Genomic DNA, 25,383 nt, shown 5'->3' with positions numbered 1-25,383 from the left:
AGATGTTTTCATCAAAAGGATGGAATGAACAAAGAAGAAATAGCAGTCTAAACAAGTTATGCAACTTAATGCTTTGAAATGCATCAATGAGTTTGTTTAAAGTTGACTAGTTAGGGTGCTTAAACACTAGAGTTTACGCTGTGTCAGAGAACACTGTGAATGCATTGACTTCAATGGGGATGGCGCTTTGATAGGATGGAGAGTGAAAACGCAAGTGTTTGCGATAGTGACGCTTCGTCATGCGACCAGTTGAAAGCATTTCAACTTTTGCTGCACCACACTCTGACATAGGAATGCGTTGACCAATGTGAATCTCGGAAAGCAGGGACTAGTTGCGCTGTGAAATCGAAAAAACATGGCAGAAAAAATCATACATGCGGTGTATTCATTCCCTGTCCTTTGTTATTTTTCTCTGCCAGGCTAAAAAGAAAGTGATTGTACAGAGAGAGCGTTGAGAAGTGTTTCAATGTTTACTTGTACATTGTCAAAAATGTTACATTGTAGATAGCCATCTCTATCGGCAATAGCAGCTTGTTTTCAAACTAAACCGGCCTCTTTCCTCTGGTACACACATTCCAAATTGACTTTTCACACTCCTTTGCGTCAAAAGCTCCGTTGGTGCTTCCCATGGTGTGTAAGTGCACTTCGCCTTATTAAAAATTATGAAATGCAGAGATTCATTCAAATTAATTCAAAACTGTATGACACATCAAGCACTGAATGGAGTCATACTCATACTTCTCTACTGAAACTGGATAGGAAATGTGGATGTCTGTTTGAGCTCACAAAAACTAAAAGCATTTTGAAAGCTCTCAGTGGAGAGGTTCAACGTTGGGCCGTGTGTTTGAGTTTTATTAAAACATGTTACTTAAAGCTCTTTTCACATCTCTTCCTCTCTACTTTCATAAAGTACACAAGAGTCAGAGCTCTCACATCTTTCTCGACAGAAATCCATCTTTTTCTCTGTTTGATGCATTTGTGAAGTCAAATCACTAAAACGAAATGCATACATATTAAATTTGCATTCTACACCTTAAAAATCAAAGCCTACTACATATTAAATGCACCATCCTCTCTCTAAGGGGAACATACATTATGAATACATTATGCACATGCATCATGTAGGCAATAATTTGAAACAAACAAAAATAATAAATAAACATATATTGTGCAATGTGAAAACATTATTTTGCTGAACATTTACCAAGCAATATGTGCGCAACAGTGGTAGTTAAAAAAACTCTTTTTAATAACGAGTCCCCAAATTATTTACTTGTCATTTAACAGACATTTATCCATGTTATTTATGGCACAGAAATTGTAGGATCATTCAGTTCCCCTGAAGCAATTTGAGCATAACTGCCTAGCTCAAAGGCACTATGGTAACAAGACGAACTGTAATCTTAGTAACTCTGCAGTTTATGTGTTAATACTTTTTGGAATTGGACCTCTAACCTGAAAGTCAACATGAAATAGCATTTGCAATGATTTTACTTCCATAATAAGGCAAACAGGAAATTAAACCTAACAAAAAAGAAGGGTGGGACTTAATTTTATCCACCTGGAATTGATAGGATCATGGATTGGGAGTTCCATACTACAGTGTTAACCAGCATTAAATTACTGCGTTATCTATTGCCAAGATTTTTTAAAACTGCATTACCTACAACAGTGGGCTACAACAATGCCTAAATATTTAAGCTATATATAATCTATTGGTTTATTTTACCTTATAGTTTGCACAGAAAAGTACACTTTTATTTTGTATTTTTATTTTTTATTTTTTAAAGGAACGTTGAAATTGGATTAGGTTTCATGAAAACTATAAAGATAACATGCACTGATGAATTGTGATGAATACAGCCAAGAACAAGTATGAAGTAAATGTAAGCTTAAGCATAGTTCTTTCAGGAAGATCTCGGGATTCATTCATCAGGCATCACATAAAATCCCAATTCAGCCTCTGCTTTATAAGCCTGCGAGCAGCCTTTCATTGTTCGCATACTTCTGTGTTTTCACCCCCCATCCCACCCCATCTCCACCAGTTTAGGTCCTGTTCTGGGTGGGGGTAAGCTCCACTCCCCTGCCATCATCACCTTCGGCAGGATCTTACAGTTCAAGCAGCATCGGAGTACTGAACTGTAGGACGGGGCTTGCACAAAATTATATAAGTATCTTTCCATTTGAATTATTCCAATAATCTCGAGTCTTTCTGAGACGAATAAAAGGGAAAATTCTAAATTCATGTCACATTTACCATTGGTCAACCACCATTATTTGTGTTAGCAACATTCCAAGCATGCTACTTTCTGTTACCTGTGCTGTGGCAGCTGTCTCCATCAGGTTCCAGACTCCAGCCTGGATAGCAGGAGCACTTCACAGTGCTCTTATGTTGTTCACACACTTGACTGCAGCGCAAGTGTTTGCTACAGTAATCCAGCAACTCACAGGTATGGCCGTCTGATGCAAGCTGGAACCCGGCCGGACAGGAACACACCACCCCTATACCTGGTGCCACTGAGCACTCATGACTGCAACCACCCTTACGTACAAAGCACTCATCTGTGAGGAAGAAAGATGGGAAGGAAGTAGATTAATTACAAAAAACACTGCTGAAAAAAATAAAAAATAAAATTAAACCAACCTTGGCTGAACTCCTTTCCGGCCAGGCTGTTTTGTTTGGTCTGTTTAGATGTTTTTAAAGGGCACTTGTCAGCTAAACCAGCTTAAAACAGCTAAGACCAGCAAACCACCTAAAGCTGGTGAATTTGTGATGGTTTTAGAGGGATTTGAGCATTGACTGCTGGGAAACCAGATGGCCATACAGCTAGACACCATCTGAACTAGCTTAGGAGACTAGTTTTAACGAGCTATGACAATCAAACCACTTTGGGTTAGCCTGGTTCTCTTAGCAGGGCTAAACTTGTGTCTGGTAGGTTGACCAGCTGGTCTCCCAGTCTAACAAAATCCATCTACAACCATTAAAACAGACCAACCAGTCAGACACAAGCTTAGCAAGGCTAGGAGACCAGTTTAAACCAGCTAAGAACAGTAACTCACTTTAGGCTGGTAAGACTGGTTGGTTGTAATGGTTTCAGCAGGGATTTGGTAACCTGTGAGAGCAGCTTGGTCATTTGTGAGACCAGAGGAGACCAGCTAAACCAGCTTAGACCCCCAAACCATATTAGGTTGGTCTATTTTGATGGCTTTAGGGGGTGTTAGGCACTTGTCAGCTGGCCAGGCTAAGCAAAGCCAAACAGCAACCAGCTTGGCTAAGTTAGGAGAACAGTACAGATGAGTCCAGAAAACCACCTTAGGCTTGTCAGGCTGGTCTGCTGTTATGGTTTTAGATGGGTTTTGGGCACTTATCAGCTGTTCAGTTTGGAAGAACAAATAAGCCAGCAAGACACTAGCTTGGCCATGCTGGGAGACTAGCTTAACCAGTTACAGCCAGCAAGTCACTTTAGGCTTATTAGGCTGATCTATTTTGATGGTTTCAGAGGAGTTTTGGACACTTTTTAGCAGGTCAGGCTGGAAGACCATCTAGCCCAGTGGTTCCCAACCTTTTTTCCAGGAGACCCCTATTATAACATTCAAAATTCTTAAAAAAAAAAAAAAAAAGCAGCACACTAGCAGACACACATATAATTTACTGACAGGAATTACATAATCAGTTGTTAAGTTTTTAACAACAGCAGAAAGAAAACAATTAGCTGCAACATGCAACGACTCACAAGAATAGTTTTTTCTTTGCAAAAACAGGCTGCACTTTTTCTTTTTCTAAAACTGATGAAAAAATAACAGGAGCAAATTCTAATCTGTTAATGTGAAAATCAATTAATCAGATAAATCACCTCATGTTATAAAACAAATGTATCCATTTTATTCTTTACCTTAAAAACTTGTAACTACAACATGCAAGGATTCACAAGGCTAGATTTTTCTTTGCAGGAGCAAATTATAATCTATTAATGTGAATATCAATTAATCTGAGAAATCACCTCAAGTTATCAAACAAATGTATCAATTGTATTATTAACCTAAAAAACCTGTAAAAACTAAAACAAATACATCAAATAATTTACGAACAATAACCAAATATATGTTATGTGCCATTTCTTGTATTCCTGTTTGAATGATGCCTTTTTTTTTTTTTTTTTTTTAAGTGTGAAAGGCTATTTAATGTGAGCTCTGGGCCTGCATTTCTTGAGCTAGAGATTGGATAGCAGGCGTGATTTTCGTGACAGCCAGACGGAAGTCATTGTGCACGTATAGTTTGTTGCGTGCCTTCGTTTTGATGGGTACCAGAGAGCTAAGAGCAGTCTCCGACAGATATGTTGTGGCAAACGTCAGGATGAGTCTGGTTGTGGCATGGTGCGCAAGCTTAGGCCCGAAGTCGGGTCCTTTCATGAGCCAGAACCGTTTGTATCCGTGTTCGGTAAAGAATCTATTCGGAAGAGAATTTGTCTTAACAGCCACGAGCTCGTCCTCCGCTTCTAAATACTCCATGTCCTCCTCCTTTGCGGTGAATGGATCCATTACCCATGCGCATTTGGTGACATGTTCATCAACATCCGAGAAATGTGACTTCATCTCCTCCTGTAGCAGTTCCTTGTGACGTGTGAACTCTTTTCTCAAAGATTCAGGTAAATTTCCCTCAGTCTGTTTGAGAAATGATGGCAAGTTTTGTAGGTCGCGTTTCATCAGTTTATTCTTTCTGAATTCCACTTTATGCACAAATGAATCAATGATTTCCTTGCATTCCAGGACGTTTGCATCCGTGCTCTGCATGCGCTTGTTTGTTTCATTGTATTGGCCGAATATCAGCCAGGTATGATTTTCTAATAAGAAATTAATTGGTCATTTCATCAAGCAGTTTCTGGTTGTTCACTCTAAGGAACTCCTTTGAGCTCCTTGGCCCCTTGATAGCCAGCACACTTCGGTATTAAGGAGGAGTGTCTGGTGCGCCTCATCTTCACACAGCTCCTCAGAGATTTGTTTGTTCACTGGACGGGCTTTAATAAAGTTGAAGATTTTTACAACTGTCTTGAGCATTTCAATCAGCTCATCAGAGAGGTGTTGCTGGCCAGGGCTTGACGGTGTATCATACAGTGAAACACAAGAGAGTGAGGAGCCTTCTTCTTCACACGTGCATTGAAGCCCTTATTTTTCCCCATCACTGAAGCAGCTCCATCTGTGCAGCATGCGACTAAATTATTATAGGGAATGTTTTGCTTGGTGAAGTACGTATCAGTCGCATGGAAAATATCTTCTCCTTGTGTCATTGTTGACAAATTAGTAGACAAAAGAATGTCCTACTTTATTTTGGCATCTTCAATGTACTGCACATATGCAATGAGTGCTGCTTCATCTGCCACAGTGGAAGTTTCATCAAGTTGGATAGAAAATGGGTGCATCTTTAACTTTTCAACCAACGTGTTCTCAACATCATCTGCCATTCTGTCGATACTGTCTTTTACTGTATTATTGGACAGAGGTACAGTTTTAAGTTTGGAAGCCACCTGTGTCTCACACATTATTTCTGCAATTTTTACACAAGCGGGTTTGATCAGAGTTTCCCCGATGGTGTGCTGCTTTTTGGATTGTGCAATTAGGAAAGCGCACTTCAAGAACGCAACCGTTGCCTGTCTGTTTTCATTTCCAGCTCTAGTCAAAGCATCTCTGATGTTCTGGGGCCTATTTGATATAACAAGTTCTTTTTTCCTAAGGATAAATTATCTGGGTTTAACCACCGTCTGAGGGTGTTTGGTGCTCTGATGCCTCCTCAGTTTGCAGGGCTTCATGCTTTCATTCACTAGTCTCTCACCACAGATTACACACTCAATTCTCACTTTGTCCATTGCTTCAATGAAAACAAATTCTAAATAGCTGTCCAAATAAATCCTTGTTTTCTTTTTGCGCATACATTTTTCTATTCTCCCTGGCACTTTGCCATATTCGTTCATTTTGTTTGACTAGTTACCCTGTTGTTTTGAGCATTGCACTGTACAATTTGAATGAGCAATGTGAATTTTGCGCATCTTTTTTTTTTTTTAAAGCTGCATCCGTCCTTTCCCACTCTCGCGATACACATCTAAAAAATTCTCCATGTTAAGGAAATGGCTTCTAACAAACTATTATTAGAATATTCTAAATGGATTTTACATTAAAAAACCCTCAAACTAGAGTGAGCTTGGTGACCCCTCATCAATCTTTAGCGATCCCAGGGTTGGGAACCACTGATCTAGCCAACCAGATATTCAAGCTTTGACACGGTCAAAGCTGTTTTTTTATATATTATTATTATACATTTTTCTTTTGATACTGGCATAACAGTATGACTTTTTTTCCCCTGCTGAAAGAAACACCCTAACCAGCCTAAGGTGGTCTTAGCTGGTTTCAACTGATTCTTTCAGTATGGAAGGGAAAGAAGCCGCCATTATATCACTTCCTAAAGGAAATTGCAGGGTCAGAGCAGTGAGACAACAAGAAACTTGTGGTGAACACTGCAGACTGATTGAATTAATTATAATTAATTAATTAAATTTATTTATCACACATTTGCCACATCTACAGTGAAATTCTTTTTTTCACACAGACAGAGTGCAGGGTCAGCCATGATGTGGCACCCCTGGAGCAGATAGGGTCAATGGCCTTGCTCAAGAGCCCAACAGTGGCATCTTGGCAGTACTGGGGCTTGAACCCCCAACCTTCTGGTCAGTAACCCAGAGCCTTAACTGCTGAGCCACCACTGCCCCTCCCAGTAGCTATAAGGCTGAACAACAGGGAGTCACCAGAGCTGGTAGAAGCCTGGATGAATCAAATAGGAAATAAACAGAGAAAGAGGGAAAGAAAAAAAACAAGGAATGGTTTGGTGCTTCCCTATTTGGTCCTACAGGCTAAGTACAAGAGAGAAGTATCTGAGGTGTTCATCAGACATTTGTTTCTTGGTCCATTAGTGCTCATTTGAGATCAAGTGGAATGGACAGAAGAACACCAAGACGCAATGGCACTCTTGGATCCAAAGCACATATGCAGTAGGTGTAGGTATTTGTGTGCGTTTGTGTGCCTTAGTGTTTCTCTTCCAATGAGAGCTCAGAGGCACTGGACTCCAAGCATTATTCTACTACTGTGTTGTGATTTATGGCTACGGTCCATAAGTTAACAAAATAACATTTGTGTCCAAACAAAATGAGGGTGAGTAAGAATGTGAGTGACAGATTTTTCATTTTTAGGTGAACTCTCCCTTCAAGATCAGAGCTGACAAATTTGAATATGTGATAAACACAGTATGAAAACACAAGATGTTACGGTTATAGGCTAAAGATTAACTTGATTCACTTATGAACCAGCAGTGGAGGCCAGGGAGGCACTCAAGGTAACACCACCTTGAGCAGTAAGCATATTAAAGGTTTAAATGAAGAGTCTAGCACACTGATCGAGGATAATACATCCATAAACCTTAAGGCGGTTATAGCAGAGGAGTTGTGAAGTAATTAAAGACGTGCTATACACTCAAATGGAAAACAGTAAAAAACATGCTGGTAGATAAATGAGGGGAACAGAAATGGACCATGGAAAAGAATAAAAAAGAAGTGTATAAAATGACAAATAAAAGGGCATTATTTCAGGCTAAGGTAAAATTTGGCAATAGCAATACTGAATATTCTGCTACAATTAGTAAGTCGTGAGACTCTTTTTTTTAGTTACTTAAAATTCTGTTAAATTCCAATGAACCTTAGTGACTTTACAATGCAAGAATTCAAGAGACCAATTATCATTGTTCAAAAACTCTTGTGACTTGATGAAATAGTCTGATTTATTCATCTTGGTTTTGTCATGTTGAAGTTTCATGAAGGACTGTGGGGGTCTTTATTTAAAATTCTGAATCCATTATATATATATATATATATATATATATATATATATATATATATATATATATATATATATATAACAACAACAACAACAACAACAACAAAAACATTCAGTACTCAAAAATTAAATCCAAAGTTAAGATCAAATAACAGACATAGAAAACCAATATTTCCAGGGTCACTTCCTGGTACGCAAGAGATCTAAAAACAGAACTACTTTTATTTTATTTTTTGTTGGGGTTAATTTTACCAGGCAAGCTGCCTTGTGTGAGCTCCAAGTCTCCTGAAGCAAAACAATAGCTTTGTGTGAGAAACACAAACACTATCACTGAGAAACCTCCTCTTTGCTACAGTTCTCTAATCTCATTTGCAGTTCCGTTTTTAAACAACATGCGGCATGCTCACTCACATGACGTGCAAGAACCGGTGATGTTTGCCATCAATGACATCAAACTTGGTGCAACGCATCCAAAGGTGCCATTTTTTTAATTTTAACAGTCACAAATGAGATTTGAGATTGTTAGTAAATACGATTTAAAAAGTCTTTGTAAGAGGACTTGAGGAAAACTTGGCTTTGAAAGAGATCATCCACCATTTGCTTTCATTGTATGGAAAACAAAAGCTTGGACATTCTATCTGAATCTATTCGTTAATCTATTCGTAATCATGATAACATTTTTAGTTTGAGTGAACTATTCCTTTAAGAACAAATTCTCACAATTAATAGCAACCACGGTAGATAGATGATATTTTGAGGTCCCCATAACCAAGAGCTCTTGATGGGCTGATTGGCTTCAGGACATAGGGCAACATATCCATTCACACATCCAGAGCACAAGGCAAATGGAAGGCTTCTTCTTTAGCCTACAGAAAAATAGCCTTAGGGCAAAACCTTCCAAAGCCCAGGAGGATCAAGTCAGAGTTTTTCAGTTCTATTCAGAGCTGTAAGGAAGTGAGTACAGACAGGTAGAATAAAAATAGGCAATCCTTTTATGAGGTTCTGCCTATATTCTCAAGTAATGTTAATGCTGAGTAGGATAAGCTGCTGCTGGCAGGTGAATTCTCTCCTGCTTTATACAGTGTAGAGTGTGATAAAGTTGTATAAGGCTTTCTTGCCTCTAATAGGAAAGGACCAGCTGGCTAAGCTCAGTGACAATCTGGTTGAAGCTGCAGGAGGGCGCTCCTTGCCATCCTAACAAAGAAATAAATTGATGACCCATTTCTCTTTTAAGTTATGATTGTAAAATCCTCTACAGCATTCTCTATACAATCCTGAGGAAGTTATTTGGAGGGACATTCATCAAGATTAGACTACAAAGATGTGTAGGACAGGCTTTTTATAGCCAATATTTAACTAATCTCAGGAAATTTCTGGATGTTTCTATATGAGTTTTGAAATTTATCTTACCGTTTGACCAGGGTAAGTAAACGTATCTCTGCCAAAGGCTGGCCAAAAACTCTGATTCAGCCCAGCTTTCATTGTCAAGATGTGTTTAAACCCAAGATAATTTAATAGGACACTGAACGTGTGCTTAAAGTTAATGTAGGTTTGATTGCCCATTTTTAAATATATAAGGAAATTAGACAGGAATGTAATGTTAAAAGCCAGTTTCTGGCCTACTGAACCTCTTCCTGCAAGGATTTGGGCTGAAGTTTAAGGCTTTTCAATTTTCTGCACTACTGAGTCATTAAAAGGGCCAGAACGATATAAAGATACTAAAAGTCATCATCGACGTACTTTGTTAAAGAAAAACAGCTCTTTAAAAATAGCTCTTTATTTTGGTCAAAAGGAGTTGTTTCTTACTTTCTTGATTTTTCTCTTTGTTCTTTCTTTTGTCACGTTGACAGAGTAAATATATTTGTCTCTAAAACTCAAACTCTCTTCTCTCTGACAGCCCACACAGATATCTGATGATATTTCAGCTAAATATCATATGGCAGGGGGGTAAGATCCTTTTATACTGAATTTTGTTTAAGCAAGAACATTCCTATATTCAATTCGTAACTTGAAAAACTGACATCCATTGCACATTCATGAGCATGAGCAATGGGAGAAGCTCGTTCCCAGTGGCTCACATGTTCACATGAGAACTTGCGCTGTTTTGCACTTAAAAATTACTTAATTTCGGTGTTGTTTCGTTGTTTTTGTATGCCTTTAGAAGACTTGGAATATGACGTATGAGTGGCATTGACTCCTTTTATGAAACTTTTAGGTCCTAATTTAAGCTTTAAAGTGAAGCAGTATCCACTGCCATTGTATTGAAAGACAAATGACCGTCTTCATTATAAGGGAGTAAATTATAACAGAATTTTTGGGAAAACTATTTCATTACTAGGGGGACATAAAAGCTTCTCTTCTCTTCTCTTCTCTTCTCTTCTCTTCTCTTCTCTTCTCTTCTCTTTCTCTTCTCTTACATGGATCCTCAGAGGCCAGTTTGCAGCCCTGTCTCAGCGTGCTACCCAGCATTAATCAGTCTGGAGGGGGATCTCTGTGTGTGTGTGTTTCTATGAGGAGGAGCCAGTAAATGTAATTGGCTCTAAGCTGATACTCAACTGCTTCCCCATCTTACCTGAGGGAAGATATGTCTCTCTGAGGCTCTCATAAATTAACCTTAATACACTCGTACACATATCACAGACCAAACACACTCACTGAAAACTTCCAATTCCCCAAGACCTAGACAGAGCAACTAGGCTCATGTTCACACACAAAAAAATTCACTTCACACTTCACAAAAAGGAAGAATTCCATTTACTTCACATCAGATACAGACAAATACAGGATAGGTCTGTATAAAATTCAAAATCATTTGGGAATATCACATTCTTATACATTCTGACATAGGAACAGCAGTAATTTCTGAGGTTTTGAAAGCTTAAAATTTGTCTTAAAGCTTGCTCTTGGCAGAGAAAAATGAACTGAAATACCAGGTGCCATAATGGGTATGGAGCTCACTCCCTTTCCCATAATGACCCTTTAGATTTGGTTATGTTTTCTGGACTGAAATGAGATGCAAATTTAGCCTCTCCCACTCTCCAGTTTAATCTCTTACCTACTAGCTCATTATCAAAACAGTTCATCTGTCTCCTTCATTGAGTAGTACTACAGTGTAAAAAATCTTAAAGACAAACTTAAAGAAAACGGTCAAGAAAAAATGTAAATCCACAACACAAGGCCTGATCCACAAATCATGCTATACATACATATGTAAATCAAAATCATCCAAGTTAGGATAAGAAAGTAAGAAGTGTTCCTATATCAACATGTTTTGTTGGTCCTGGAACATTTGTATTGACAATCAAAGGCCAAACCCAATCCCTATCCCTTATCTACTACTTATCAAAGAGCTATGATTGGTCAATAATGATGTTCTTCAAGACTAAACCCAGCCCTAAGACAAATTCTAAACCTAACCCTAAAATCTGATTGGTTGATAGGAACCTAAAGGAATATTTTATTGCTTTCTCTTTCATAGCTCACAAAAATGAATTTTAAGACTTAATACTCACCACAATAGGGTCCCTCGTCAGAGTGGTCTGCACAGTCTCTCCAACCATTACAGATTCGTTCTGGGGGAAGGCAGACGGACGTGTCATTGGCACAGGGAAACTTTGGAGGTTTACAGACAGACACCTCACATCCCTCCTCGTCTGATTGGTCTTCGCAGTCAATGTCCCCGTCGCATACCCAGTCTTTGCTGATGCATTTACCTTCAATACAGACAATTGCATGGAAAAAAAACAACAACATTATTTTCAATTTAACAATGATAAAATTAAATGATGGTAGTATCGTGCTAATACTGAACAATAAGGTTCTAATCATTAATGCTGGTTAATGCATTACAGATTTTTTTTTACTTGCTGTTTTTATAGCATATATTAATCTTGCAAAAAAATAATTTAAACTGTTTATAATATTAATTACTACTGCATACAACTAATGTTAAAGTAAATTATATTAGTATATGCACAAACTGACATTAACCAAGATTAATACATTCTGTAAACATATTGGTCATTGTTAGATGATGTTAACTACTGTGTGCAAGGATTACTGTTGCGCACACGTCCACAAGACCTCGACGCCGGACCTATATTAAAGTGTGTTGGTCAAAGAATAGATTAAAACAGGGGAGTCAAACTCAATTTCAACCTGGGCCACATCAGGGTTTATTTGTGCCCTCAAAGGGTCCTTTGAAAATGTGGCACAAGCACCTGCTTTGGTAGCACCCATGCAAATAATATTACATGTTCTGTGCATTGAAATGCACATTTAACAGTATAACACTGATTTTGAGGTTGGGATGTAGATGAGAATTATGATATTAACAACAGTAACATCTGTGGGGAAAAAAATAAACACCTAATTTTTATAAGGCTAAATTGAAATATTCAGACAAAGTTAATAAATTGGGTCTTCTTTACAGATTTCTTTCATCAGGCTCCTCTTGATAAAACTACAGTCATCTCTTGGAATTTCTGAAGGCAAACAAAACAACTTTTTCCTACAATCAGAGAGCATTACAAGAGTACAGATTTTACACAGATGGAAAACTGATAACTTGGTCCATAATTATGAAAATGCACCATAGTATCCATAGTTTTATGTATTTGTAATAGTTCATGGTAACCATAGGTAAAACCATGCATGGCTCCTCACTACCATGGTTAGTAACTATGGTTTCTATATAAAGAACTATGGCATTTATGTAATGAAAAAAAAAAAACAGCAGTCTAAATAAATGTCGAAAGTTCTTCTGCCACAACTACCATAGGTAATACAGTACAGTTAGTGTTACCGCAGTAAATCCAGGTACATTTTGTAAGCGTTGTGATTTAAGAATTGAAAAGCCTTATAATTTATGTTTTCTTCTGTTTTACATGTCAGTGCCGTCTAGAATGTGGGGGTTGTTTGTTTTAAACTAGTTTAATCACCGAAACATAAGAGTTTTGCAATAGACAATTCTGTACCGCATCCAAATGGCCACCGCACATCTCACTGGTTCACAGGCACATTTAAAATAGTCTGTTGTTCGATTGAGACCAGTCCGCGATAACCACACCTGCTCTGCCCTCGTGCTACTATGATTAAGCCGTGTTGATAATTGACCCATGTAGCGCTGTTTTATTCCGCTTTTGAAGTGAACAAAATGCACTCCAAAACATACAGATGACGGGAAGGCTCATTAATATTCACGAGGAAAGCGCTAACTGATTGTTCAGTGAAATGCTGCGATCTCCTGCCATCCTATGTTTCAGAAGTGAGCTTTCGGGCCACTTGAAATTAAGTGAGTTGACACGTGAGACACGTGTTGTTATGTGGTGACATCACTGTAAGCGCATGTATTTGTGTGTGTGTGTGTGTGTGGTGAGGTCCCTTTCGCAGTGTAGAAAGCGCACAGTTGACTGGGGCTGGCAAGTGTTATGTTGCATCAAGAACATTAAATTAACCATGCAAAATCCCAACAGCTGCATAATTCAGCAGTGGCCAGCGCCGCTGCAAAATGCATATTGGAGAAACACCAAAAATGTTAATTCTGTTATAATTTTCTCAGTCATTCCAAACAATATTGGTGAGCAAGACGACAGAATTTTCCAGCCTGATCTCCTGAAAATTATGTGACTGTGGCAACATTTTAGCAAAACAGGTTTCGCTGCAGTTTCCTACTGAAATGTCCAGCGAGGGGTGCCAAAAGTGAGTGAAATGGTGTAGTAATCAGAAACAGACATCCTTACCCTAAACCAACACTTAGACCTAACTGATAGTGTCCTAAGAGCAAATGAGGGGTGAACAAAACAGACATCCTGACCTTCAAACAACACCTCAACCTTACCGATAGTGTCATAAAAGCAAATGAGGGGTGAACAAAACAAACATCCTTACCCTAAAACAACACCTCAACCTAACCGATAGTGTCCTAAAAGCAAATGAGGGGTGAACAAAACAGACATCCTTACCCTAAACCAACACCTAAACCTAACTGATAATGTCCAAAAAGCAAATGTGACATGAAAAGCAAATTTTCTGATGCAACCTTGTCATTATGTGTCACTTCTATGTGACTTTTGTCTCACGTGTTTGGCTGGGCTCGAGCCTCGGTATTCAGAGTCCAAAGTCCAACACTCTATCAGGTGAGCTACCGTGCAAGCTAATCACACTGGAATAAGTGTGTAAATGTAGGTGGGTCTGAAATACAAGTGTTAATACGCATCATTTTTCAAAAGATACATTAAAGTAAAAGCATTTCGGTCTCATAACATAGCAGTGTGAGTAACAGTGCAAAAGTGAAGTGTTTATAAAGTCATAAACATCCGTTGTACTCGTGATTTGTGTGAAAGTGAATAAAACGCACAGTTGTTGCGCATCTAGTATTAAATTCACCAGGAAACTGCGGCGAATCATAGAAAATTGCACGTAAATCTCAGTTTGCACAAATTTATTTATAGTAATGTTGATTCTATGAGACTAGGTTTGAATTTTCATTTTTGGGTGAACTATTGGACCTCTTTAACATGAATGGCATTTTAATGTTAGTCCCCTTATTTCATCATGCCTGGTTAGCATGTGGTGTAAAAGTGAAAACTGAGTAAACAGATTAAAGACTCAAACAGAATGAAAGTGAATTAAAATCTGATTAATGTCTCAGTCTCAGTAAAGGTCTAATGACCATGAAAACACAATTTGGTCTTGGGAGGATTCAAAAAAAGAAATGTATGTACTCAGTGCCCTGTTTCACATTCTTAAAGAACTTGTCTGGAAAGATAATGAGGGAATTGCTAATGACTTGTCTCACAGACTCAAAAATACAAGCTGAAACACTTTAGGTTACTGAGTACACTATTAAGAAGAACTGATAAGGATTCGGTGCTAAAATGTACGTAGAAACCTTTACAGTATTTCATATTTAATTGGAAAAAGAAAGCATTTTTGTAAAGCAGCAGGTGTACTGATACCAAGTTAAAAAAAAAATATAAATGTGTTTGCCAAACTGTCATTTTAGTGTGAACGATGGTTTAGGTAGCATTCAATATCAATTTCACCTCTTAAACTTTATTTCTATCAGTGTAGTGTTTTTTTTTTTTTACATAACTTTTTACAAAACCTAATAATTTAACAAAACAAAAAAGACAGAAACAAAACAATGAATATGCACCTCATTACCGCTAATGACACAGCAAACACCAAGGCCCAAAAAAGCACTCAGAAACTATGTGTAACCCGATGGGAAATTATATGCAGTGATTTTCTAGATTGCAAATGATCCATGTTAGGGTAAAGCCTATTTCAGTCCAAAACAACTGCAGAAAGCTTAGATTTGTAAAACAAGTTTGTAAAAGCTGATCAAGTTGAAGATGTAAAAAAAACAATACACAATAGTTTTACACAATAGTTAGCACTGAACAACACCTTTGCAGCATTTACTAAACTTGGTTAATTTTTACATATACATTTTTGGGTGAACTATCCCCTTTATGTCTGTATTTAGCAATAAAAACAGAAGATCTTCCTGACCTAGGATATAAACCAGTCTTTAGCTCATTTTGGGACAAATGCTCCAATTTCCAACACCTAACTTTCAAGATTGATTCCACCCACACACACATACACATTTAGCCACAAACACACATACACACACACACACACACACACACACACACAAAATACACTCGAGTCTACCTGGAACCATCTCACCAGAGTAATAAAGCATTCACTGTCTGCCTCAATCAGAACACACCATGTGGAACATATTCAAGAGGTCTCAGATCTCTCAATTTGATCCATTTTAAGCATTATAAATTCAGTTTAGAGTGAAGCAAAGCCATAATCAGTGGCCTTTTTGGAACCGACTTTCCACATCATGGTCTCATTTTCATTGGAATACCAATAATGCAATGTAATTAGAATTAGAGCTAACTAACCATGTCAGCCCAGGCTACAATCAATCGATAAATGATATTTATGGCTCATCAGACTCTTAGAGAATTTTCCAGAGGAATATTAATGGGAAACTTGATTATATATTGTGATAATGTGATTATGTAATGGATATTGCCATCTACCTGAGACCTTGCAGGTGAACTTCGCTTTGGGGTCACACATTCTCTTGTCTCCTTCACAGGCAAATTCGTCGCTGCCGTCTTCACAGTCTTTATCACCATCACAGCGCCAGAGCTCAGGGACGCATGTGCCATCACCATGGCAATGGAATTCTTTCTCGCTGCAGTCATTAACAGCGGAGAGCGCTGATGGTGGGAAGGAGCTTATTAACATATTTTTATTTTTTTTTATGTTTATATGATTTTTGTTAATGCTAAAATATTTAAATGTTTTTTTGTTGTTTTTTTCTATTTTTATATGAAGGTTACATCTTAGAAACTTTTTAACAGGCCTTTATCATTTACTTTTGCTACTTTTCAAATGCCTTTTATGTATAGATATTATTGTTTTACCCATGTCCCAGATTTTCATTATTAAAATTGGGCAATTCTTCTTAGAAATCTAAAATGATATATTTTTAATAATGTGTTACTATTATTACCATTGTAAACATGAATTCACATTTATTTAAATATGTATTGTGTGAAAATTATTTATAATTTTTTTTTACACACAACTACAGTATGACGTCATTGTAACCACTTTGCCATTAATAAAAAAAAATAAAAAATTAAAGCTTCAAAAGCTGGTGTACACTCTTAAGTGTACTTCTAACGTACTGCCAACGTCCACCTAATATTTTATTAAACATTTCAAGTAATAAGTGTGAAAAGTATGTTTTAAAGGACTTTACTTTCTAAAAAGTGCTCATAGGTGACAAACACTCGGGTACAAAATTAGTTTTGAGTGCAAACTTCTGTATTTTGAAGGTGGAAGACGCCTGGTTGTGTGGCTGGTGATTGCGTTTGTGATCGTACACACCTGTTCTCGAGCAGGTGGCATTTTCGTCACTGAGGTCACCACAGTCATTGTCTCCGTCACACATCCAGTGCTCAGGAATACACTTCCCACTGGAGCACTGAAACTGAGCCACCGAACAGGCGTGAATGCACCCCACCTCATCACTGCCATCCCCACAGTCATCCTCTAAAACAGAGAAAGGAAGGAAGGATGGATGGAAGGAAAGAAAGAATGAAAGAAAGAGAGAGAGAGGGAGGGAGGGAAGAAGGAAGGAATGAAGGAAGGAAGGGAAAAATAAAATCATTTGCACAAAGTAGCAGAAAGAAATGATATGACTTCTCTCTCCAAAGTCCACTCTGATCATCATTAGCTTTAGCATTGGAGATTTGGCTCACCAGAATCACAGTGCCATTTCACACTGATGCATTTCCCATTGGTGCAGCTGAACTGGGTCAACGGTTCACACGTCGGGAAATCTAGGGAGGACACAAGGAGAACGAAAAATTAAAAAAGCAAATTTGTGGGACAGAGGACAAGAGATACTCCTCTGTCCAACTTCACTCAACTTTGTAACTTTGTTCTCTTGCCTGCGGGAGATGTAATTAGAATAATAAAAGCTTAGGTTAAGGCTTCGACTAACCTTGACTGCTGCGAGCCATCGAGAACAACAAACACAGAGTTTGTTTTCGCTGAACTTTGCAACTTCTGTCTTATCTCTCTGGAGACAGAAGTGCTAACCTGCTGTACGAGCATTTCAAAATAAACTGACAGCTCGGATCTTTGTGGCGGCTCACCACCTTTCAAAATTAAACATGCATTAGAAAAAGCATACCTCGATTCCTGACAGTGAATATGTGCCAAATTGACATCTACTCATAACCCGAAGTAAGCAAGCAACCTTGCGACACCATGTGCTAAGGCTCTACGGTTGTAACTGTGAATGAAACGGTGCCTGCGGTTTCTCAGACAGTGCACAGTCTGCTTTCCAGTGCCAGCTTGATTTTGATTTAAGGAAGCCAAGCATAAACTTTAATTATTCTGTACACAGCCTGTATTCGAGTATGTGTTTGTGAATATTGAAGCGACTCTGAAATGGTACCCATGGAAATATAAACTAAATAGAATAGAATAAGATGCGACAAGTAACGGCGGAGAAAGATTCATACCCACACCTCATCCCTCAGAGGAAGAGAGGCAGAGATTTACTGGTATTTTTCATCTCTGTGACTCGTTTACGAGAGCTGAATGTTGCTGTCAGAGGCAACTTGAGCCGTCACAGTGGGTTTACGGCAAGCCAAAGAACACTGAGTCATTCAAGGCATAGCAATAAGGCACATAATCTCATTCAAAGTGATTAACTTTATATATATATATATATATATATATATATATATATATATATATATATATATATATATATATATATATACTTGAATTATCATTTTTATATTTGATGAAGAGATCCCAGAGGGACTGCACAGATTGTAAAGTTTTTTGCTTTGAGCATAAGAAATATAACAAATCAAAGCATGCAAGAAAGTTAAAGCTTAAGTCCGTAATTTCTGTGCCACTAGCGTCACAAAATGGAATTTACGATGTTTTTGAACAGCTTTCCCCAATTCTCTTTCCACTTGACATTGGTCTAGAAAACAGATTCCGTCAATTCCATCCCAAACGCCTCCGTCAATTCTGTCCCAAACGCAAGCCATTAGTTGAATCAGTGTTGTTGTGTCTGGCTGGTTCAAACAAACAAAGCAATTTTTGATAGGACTACAGAGCCAGTATTGCACTTTTTAGGGTGAATCAACCTACGAATGGTTTACTTATTGTTGTCTCTATAAGTAAATAGGCCGGGATACGAGAAAGAAGAGAGAAACAATTACACACATCAGCTATATCTGTACTAAACAGCCTGGATCTGAATATTCCATAAAGCCTTGGGTATTCTCGGACATTATCATATGTTATGCAGCCTCAGAGACACAGGCTCTGGTCCCAAGGGAAGTAATTGCGTTCACCGAAACCATGGTGAGCGCGATAAGGAGGTTGCATTTTTTTTCTCTAAAATTACATTATTATTTCACTGATGGATAGGTTTAGGGTTGGGGTTTGGGCATTAGACAAACAGAATACCCATAACTGTTGACTGTATTACATCATTTACTAAATAAAACATTTACATTTACAGAGTGGCGCTTTTGGTGCCACTCTGAGGACTGGAAACTGGATCTCTCACGTGCCAACTCCTTCAACAACACTGCCAGCTTCAGCCACTGGGGGCAGTGATTCAAATATCGGTAAGCAGTGATTTTTGCTGTAAAACTTCCAAACTGATGTTGCCTTATTCACAATGTCTCAAAACTAGGAATTAGAGTCCTAAATAAATAAAGACTGTGACACACTATGTTTGAATGTGGGTAGGTTGTCAGATGACATCGTAGTCATTTACATTATGATTCGGCTCAGAAGTCAGCAGAAAAACCAGCCGATTTCAATGGAAAAGGAGTATGAGGAACATTTTGTTTGTGCACTGGAAAACATCACTATATTAATGTTTTCTCCTTAGACTTTGAGGTATGTACTCAAACATATGACCATTTATGTCTAACGGCTGCCTCTTTTCAGTTCTTGAAATTGACCACAGCAACTAAAATAAGGTAATGCATTTCAACTCTTCTCACCATCGGTACATTTGCACTTCAGAGTGCTGTATATTGTCCAATAGGGTCAAAGTTGATATGTAACTTATACAGTAGCACCCTTACAAAAATCTAGAGCCACAAATTTGACGCTCATTATTTTAACATGCAAATGAGCTTGTGATTCGCCGCAAATATTTGCCAGAAGTTTGCAGCTCTTCACTGGTAGTGGTGAACCTGCAGCAAACCTTTGGCAACAATGGACAGTTTACCACAAGTTTGCCGCAAAGCATATTTGCATGTGAAAATGAACAGTGGCGAATTTGTTTCAAGTTTGCGGCAAATTTGCCATTTTGCTCATTTTTTTTTTTTTTTACATTTACGAAACCAATCAAACAAAAGCAGTTTGGTGGGAACAAAAAGTGCCAACCAGACACAAGAAAAGATCAAAATATATCAAAGAGACATCAACTGTGGAAATATAAAAACAGCATAGGCTTTTTTCTTTGTTTGTTTAATGATCCTCCAGCAAACACTTCAGATCTAGTATTGTTTTGTTTAGGCTCTCAATAGCAAATGTCTATTATAACTAGAAACTTCAACCATTAAACTACACTGAACTCAAAACACTAGATCAGACCTTGAACAAACCCTTAACTGTTTTGAAAAATGTACAATAGACCTCATTTATGTACCAAGAGCAGAATTAATTTTGCTGTTAAATGTTTGAAAAACGATTAATTGAATTGAGTGTCCCATTCAATTCAATAAAATCTATATAAATCTACTGTATGTAACCTATGCATATATATACTTGCTAAAAAAAATAAAATAAAAAAAGCGAAATGCGTAATCAACCTAAGGTGGTTTCCAGGCCTTAGCTGGCTTAATCTGGTCCAGCTAGCCTCTCAGCCTGGCCAAACTAGTGTTTAGATGGTTTAGGTGGTTGGCCAGGTGGTCTCTCAAGTGTCCAAAACTCCTTTAAAACCATCAAAACAGACCAGCAAAACCAGCCTGGCAAGGCTGGGAGAAAGCCTGTACCTTAGACTTCACAGGCAATCTCATGCAAATGGAACATCTTAGCAATTCAAAATGCATTTGAAAAAAGACAAAAAAAGGTCTGCTGGTCAAGTCTTATTTGATAACTTGAATCTTAGATCATGTTTTAATTAAACAATCTATTAATAGCATGCTCTAGGTACAGTATAGTACAATATTATTATTACATAAATACAGTACATACTGTACTAAAGAAAATGGTTTGATGAATAGCACTTCAAACTGAAGCATAAGCAGGCTTCAGGATGAAAAAGAAAATTATGATGGAACAGATCAAATATAGAAATAAAGAGGAAAGAACTTCAAAGCTCTCCATGTGAGGAAGACTCACCACATGACGAAGACTCATCCGACTGATCCCCACAGTCATCATCTCGGTCACAGCGCCAGTACTCAGGAATGCAGCGTCCATTCTCACAGGGAAACTGGCCCGGCTGGCAGGTCTGGGCTGTGTAAAGCAAAACCATAGATATAAAATCACACCTGAATGGATTTAATCTCACCCCTGCATCTTTTACAACACACAAAAAGGTCAATAGAGTATTATTTATAAAAATTTAAAAAATCCCCCAAAAAACTTTGTTACACCAGACACGTTAAACGCATTAAACATGGTTTTACTCTGATAAAATCAGTGATTTACTGGTGTTACAGCATTTTATCAAATTGCATGGTTTACGGTGTTACTTCGTCATGGCAACAAAGTTGTAACATTGGATGTAACTTCACATAGACAATTTTATCACACTAAAATAATGTTAACACATTTAATGTTTATGTCTTGTGGCTATACCTTTGAAACGGTGCGTATTTTAGCCTTTATGGACTGGCCCTATTCACTTCCATTGTAAGCGCCTCACAGCAATAAAGTCCCCGGTTCGAGTCCCGGCTCACCCAGGGCCTTTCTGTGTGGAGTTTGCATGTTCTTTCTGTGTTTGCGTGGGTTTCCTCCAGGTGCTCCAATTTTCCCCACAGTCCAAAGACATACAGATCAAGTAAATTGGGGACTCTAAATTGCCCGTGAGTGTGTGTGAACGTGTTTGTTTGTGTATGTTAGTTATCCCTGTGATGGTTTCCCTTCCTTTGGCCTGATACAGCTGGGATGGGCTCCAGCACTCCCGTGACCCTTCATAGGACGAGTGGCAATAGAATATGGATGGATGGAGTTTCTCTATATTGTAATGGATTGTAATATTTTGGCCACTCACTGCAAAGTGAAACATGATTCTTCTTTATGTTCCTAAATAATGGTTTCTAAAATATCTATTCTAGGCCATTCCTTTTTCTTTTATGCTGTCTTGGCAAAGTCCATCTGGATTTGTTTTCACCTAGACTGATCTGTAGCCAGTCTCATATTTGATTTTGAGTAATCATCTACAGAGTTACGGCACTGTAAGTGCATGACATCAGTTTCCTGAAGGACTTTATTAGCCTAAATGTTCAAGATGTGTTTTGTATTATCATCTGGCCCAGAATCCGGGAACTGGAATTGATTATGATACAAAAAGATGGATAAGATAAATATGGAATATTGTTGGAAGATTTCTCTCTTGGAGACCGACCAGCAGCCTGCCTAACTGGGAGAACACTTTGCAACTATACACAGGAGATGTAGACACAGTGAATCTGAAGAACTGAAGAATGTGTGATTGAATCTCTACCACGCGCACACGTGCGCACACACACATACACACACACGCATGCACGCATATATTGATGGTTATTGATCACTGCTTTAAAACTACATCACAAAAGAATTTCTCAGAATGGATATAAACTTTAGTTTGTATGGATGTTTTGAAGGCCAGAGATAACTCTTTATCCTCATGGCTAGGAGACCAAAAGAGGGTACAGTGAGAACAGCAAGAGATGAATCTTGAATCAAGGATGCTCAGATGGCCAAGTAGGTGGCCCTTGAGATATGAATTACCAAGTCCGGCTACAATCTAACAAAGGATGAAGGACACTAAATAAATTAAGAGATGACTAGCACACAAGGAGAGCCACAAACGGTCACAGAGACTAGAGGGACAACAGCAAAACAAAGGAAATATATTCTTGTGTATCCAGACCTGAATAAAAGCATAAAGTCTGGTCCAGATTGCAACTTATTCTGTCCAAGAACCACCTACTGACCATCTGACTGACATGTAAAGCGACCGGTCATAGTTTGATTTGTTTTTACTTGCCATTTAGGGGCTGATTTATCCAAATTGCATTTTTATACAACAATAATAGACAATAAAAAAAATACATAAATCATATCCAATCAAATAATGGTGTGCTTAAATGGTTGAAAACACAGACAAAATAGTGGTCAGTGTGTATTGTAGGGCTGGGTATTGCTAAGACACTAATGACATTATACTATCGCAATACATACTGTGTATCACCTTTCAATATATCGCAAGGCATTGCGACATCATAATTGAATCGCAATTGAAACTATGCTAAACTCTTTAAAGAGGCTCAGCATGTCCGTGAGAAAAAGAGTGACCTCTCGCACCTCATAGAAGCAACTCAGACCGCACTTTGAAATGCCATTCTCCAATTTTGTGCTTATTTAGATGACCTGCTTCTTCATTATTGAACAGTATGACATGATATGAATACACAAATAGATGAATACATATACCGATACATGAATCTACACAAAATCAACACAAAATCGTGAAAAAAGTGCAATACACTGGCATATCACACTCAGTGTAGAGTAAGTTACGCTATTATTACAAATTAAAAAATTACTTCTCTAAAATTGTAATCAAATTAAATTACTAATTACTTTATTGGAAAAGTAATCACATTACAAATTATTTTACTTTTAAGTTACTTTCTAAAACTATTTTTTATAAACATACGTTTTTCTGCTCAACAAATTTCTATATTTCCTCCTTGTTCATTGTCACAAACCTGTTAGATGTCACAGAAACGCAAACAGACGTACATATGAACATATTTTAAATGTATCATACATAAATAATATTTTAGAAATATGCGTAACCCAAGTAATGTACTTGAAAATAATTACCTTAATTGAAAATCTGTAACTGTAATCTGATTACAATAATTTAAAATGTAATGCATCACACTACTTTTTTGACTTAAAAGGCAGTTAAATTACAGTGGCTAATTACTATATCTATATTACTATATCACTGAGAAACAAGTTTGTGCATATTTAGATGATCTTCTTGTTCATTATTGAACTGTAGGACATGAAATTAATACACAAATAATTGAATACGAATATCGATAAAGGGATCAAGTTTCAACAAAATTGTGAGAAAAAAGTGCAATACATTGATATGGTCCATAAGCACACTGTCAGTAAATAATGACAGGACATTTTATAGAGTCTGAATAATGGTGCTGATGTCTTGCAATGTGTTGTTTGAAAAGGACTTCAGATTACAAGGGACCTTGTATTGAAAACATTCGAAGGACAGGTTGTGCTGTTATATAAAACTCTAAATTACTGTAAGTAAAGCTAACGGGAACAGCCGAACAGGTGCAGATTTGAATTCCAACGGTACGAGAACAGATGTTTGGTGGTTTACCAACTTTTTTATGCTTTAAAAATAATAACAACACAATGAAATATGAAACAAGCCAAATGTGGCGATATGAATGAATGATTTGTCTGTGGCAAGAAAGGCTAGTTCATTAGGGTTTAGCTAACATGCCAAAAGTTGAGTCAGCTCTCATTTTCAACTGATTCAAATGAAGGAATAGTTCACCCAAAAACGGAAATTCTGTCATTTTTTTACTCACTTTTAGTCCATTACAAACACATATAGTGTTATTTTTTTGTCATTATTCACTGATAATCTTGATCTCCATATTTACTCTAAAACCAAATATGGCGCAGGTTTAATGTCATGGTGTTTCGGTTACGAAACACTTTGGCATTTGAACAAGTGAAATTTGATGTTACTGATGTCCAACTCGCACCACAGATGCCATTTTTGATATGAAGGCCACATCATAGGTGAAGATTATCAGTGAATAAAGACTTTATCACAAAAAGCTATCATATGGCTTTACAATACTTTTTGCCATTTCTGGAGCTTGACAGCCATGATCACTATGAACTGTCGTTGTATGTAAACAAATCTATGTTGATATAATTTAAGAATTGTTTTTAGTGTTGGAATACACAATAGCATATGGCTTTGGAATGACATGAGGATGAGTAAATAATGACAGAGTTTTCAGTTTTGGGTCAAACTATTACTTCGGCAGGTATGCATTACACTCAGCTTAATGCTTCCTGGGAGCTTGTCGGAGCACCCTCATGTGAGTCTTGATTTTAATTATCTTTTTGATGTTACTGTTTTCAGCAGGAAGAAAATGTGAAAAACCTTTTTCATTTATTTATTATTATTTCTCATTTTTAGCCTGTAAGCCTTGCTATTCCAGTCTATTTAATTACACAAGGAGTTAAAAACAGGTTTCCAGACAATTAATTAGTTCCCTCAAGATGTCGTTCTGAAATTCCAGGTTTGCGAGAGACCTTTTTCGAGAGGTTTCTTTGAAAACCAAATGCAGTTTTAATAATATGACTTACAAAGAAAAGGGTGTTTTAAAGCTGATGTTGAAATATTCTTCTTTGAAATGTGCTTTTTTTATTTATTTATTTATTTTTTTATGAAAATGTGATAACCGTTAATTATTTCTTGACTACTTTGTAGCAGTCTCTAAGATAAAGGATTTATTGCATCTTGGTTTGTTTGCAAATAATTTTTAAGTGGTATCTTTTGCTCATTACATAGCCACAAAAGAAAAACAATATTCAAGTGTTCTATTCTTCATCTTATTACCAGTAAATATTAAGCATTAACACCCATTAGCATGACAAATTGTGCATTTTATTAATAAACCAAACCTCATTTCTCATCTTAAA

General features: G+C 37.4%; 1 protein-coding gene across 1 annotated transcript in view; it reads right to left on the bottom strand.

The window, feature by feature from the left end:
* The window catches only part of LOC127438907 (low-density lipoprotein receptor-related protein 1B-like), a 326,009-nt gene that overhangs the window by 179,417 nt on the left and 121,209 nt on the right, over positions 1-25,383 (bottom strand). Inside the window, exons 18-23 of the mRNA XM_051694811.1 lie at positions 20,809-20,925; positions 17,175-17,255; positions 16,801-16,965; positions 15,942-16,124; positions 11,388-11,588; positions 2,317-2,562 (exon numbers count right to left, since the gene is read on the bottom strand). Coding sequence (XP_051550771.1) covers positions 2,317-2,562; positions 11,388-11,588; positions 15,942-16,124; positions 16,801-16,965; positions 17,175-17,255; positions 20,809-20,925 — 993 coding nt within the window. The remainder of the gene's footprint in view (positions 1-2,316; positions 2,563-11,387; positions 11,589-15,941; positions 16,125-16,800; positions 16,966-17,174; positions 17,256-20,808; positions 20,926-25,383) is intronic.

This window comes from Myxocyprinus asiaticus, chromosome 50 (assembly GCF_019703515.2).
Source record: "Myxocyprinus asiaticus isolate MX2 ecotype Aquarium Trade chromosome 50, UBuf_Myxa_2, whole genome shotgun sequence".
Lineage (NCBI taxonomy): Eukaryota > Metazoa > Chordata > Actinopteri > Cypriniformes > Catostomidae > Myxocyprinus > Myxocyprinus asiaticus.
Note: the sequence above shows the minus strand (reverse complement) of the source record. Positions and strands in the feature narration are given on the sequence as shown.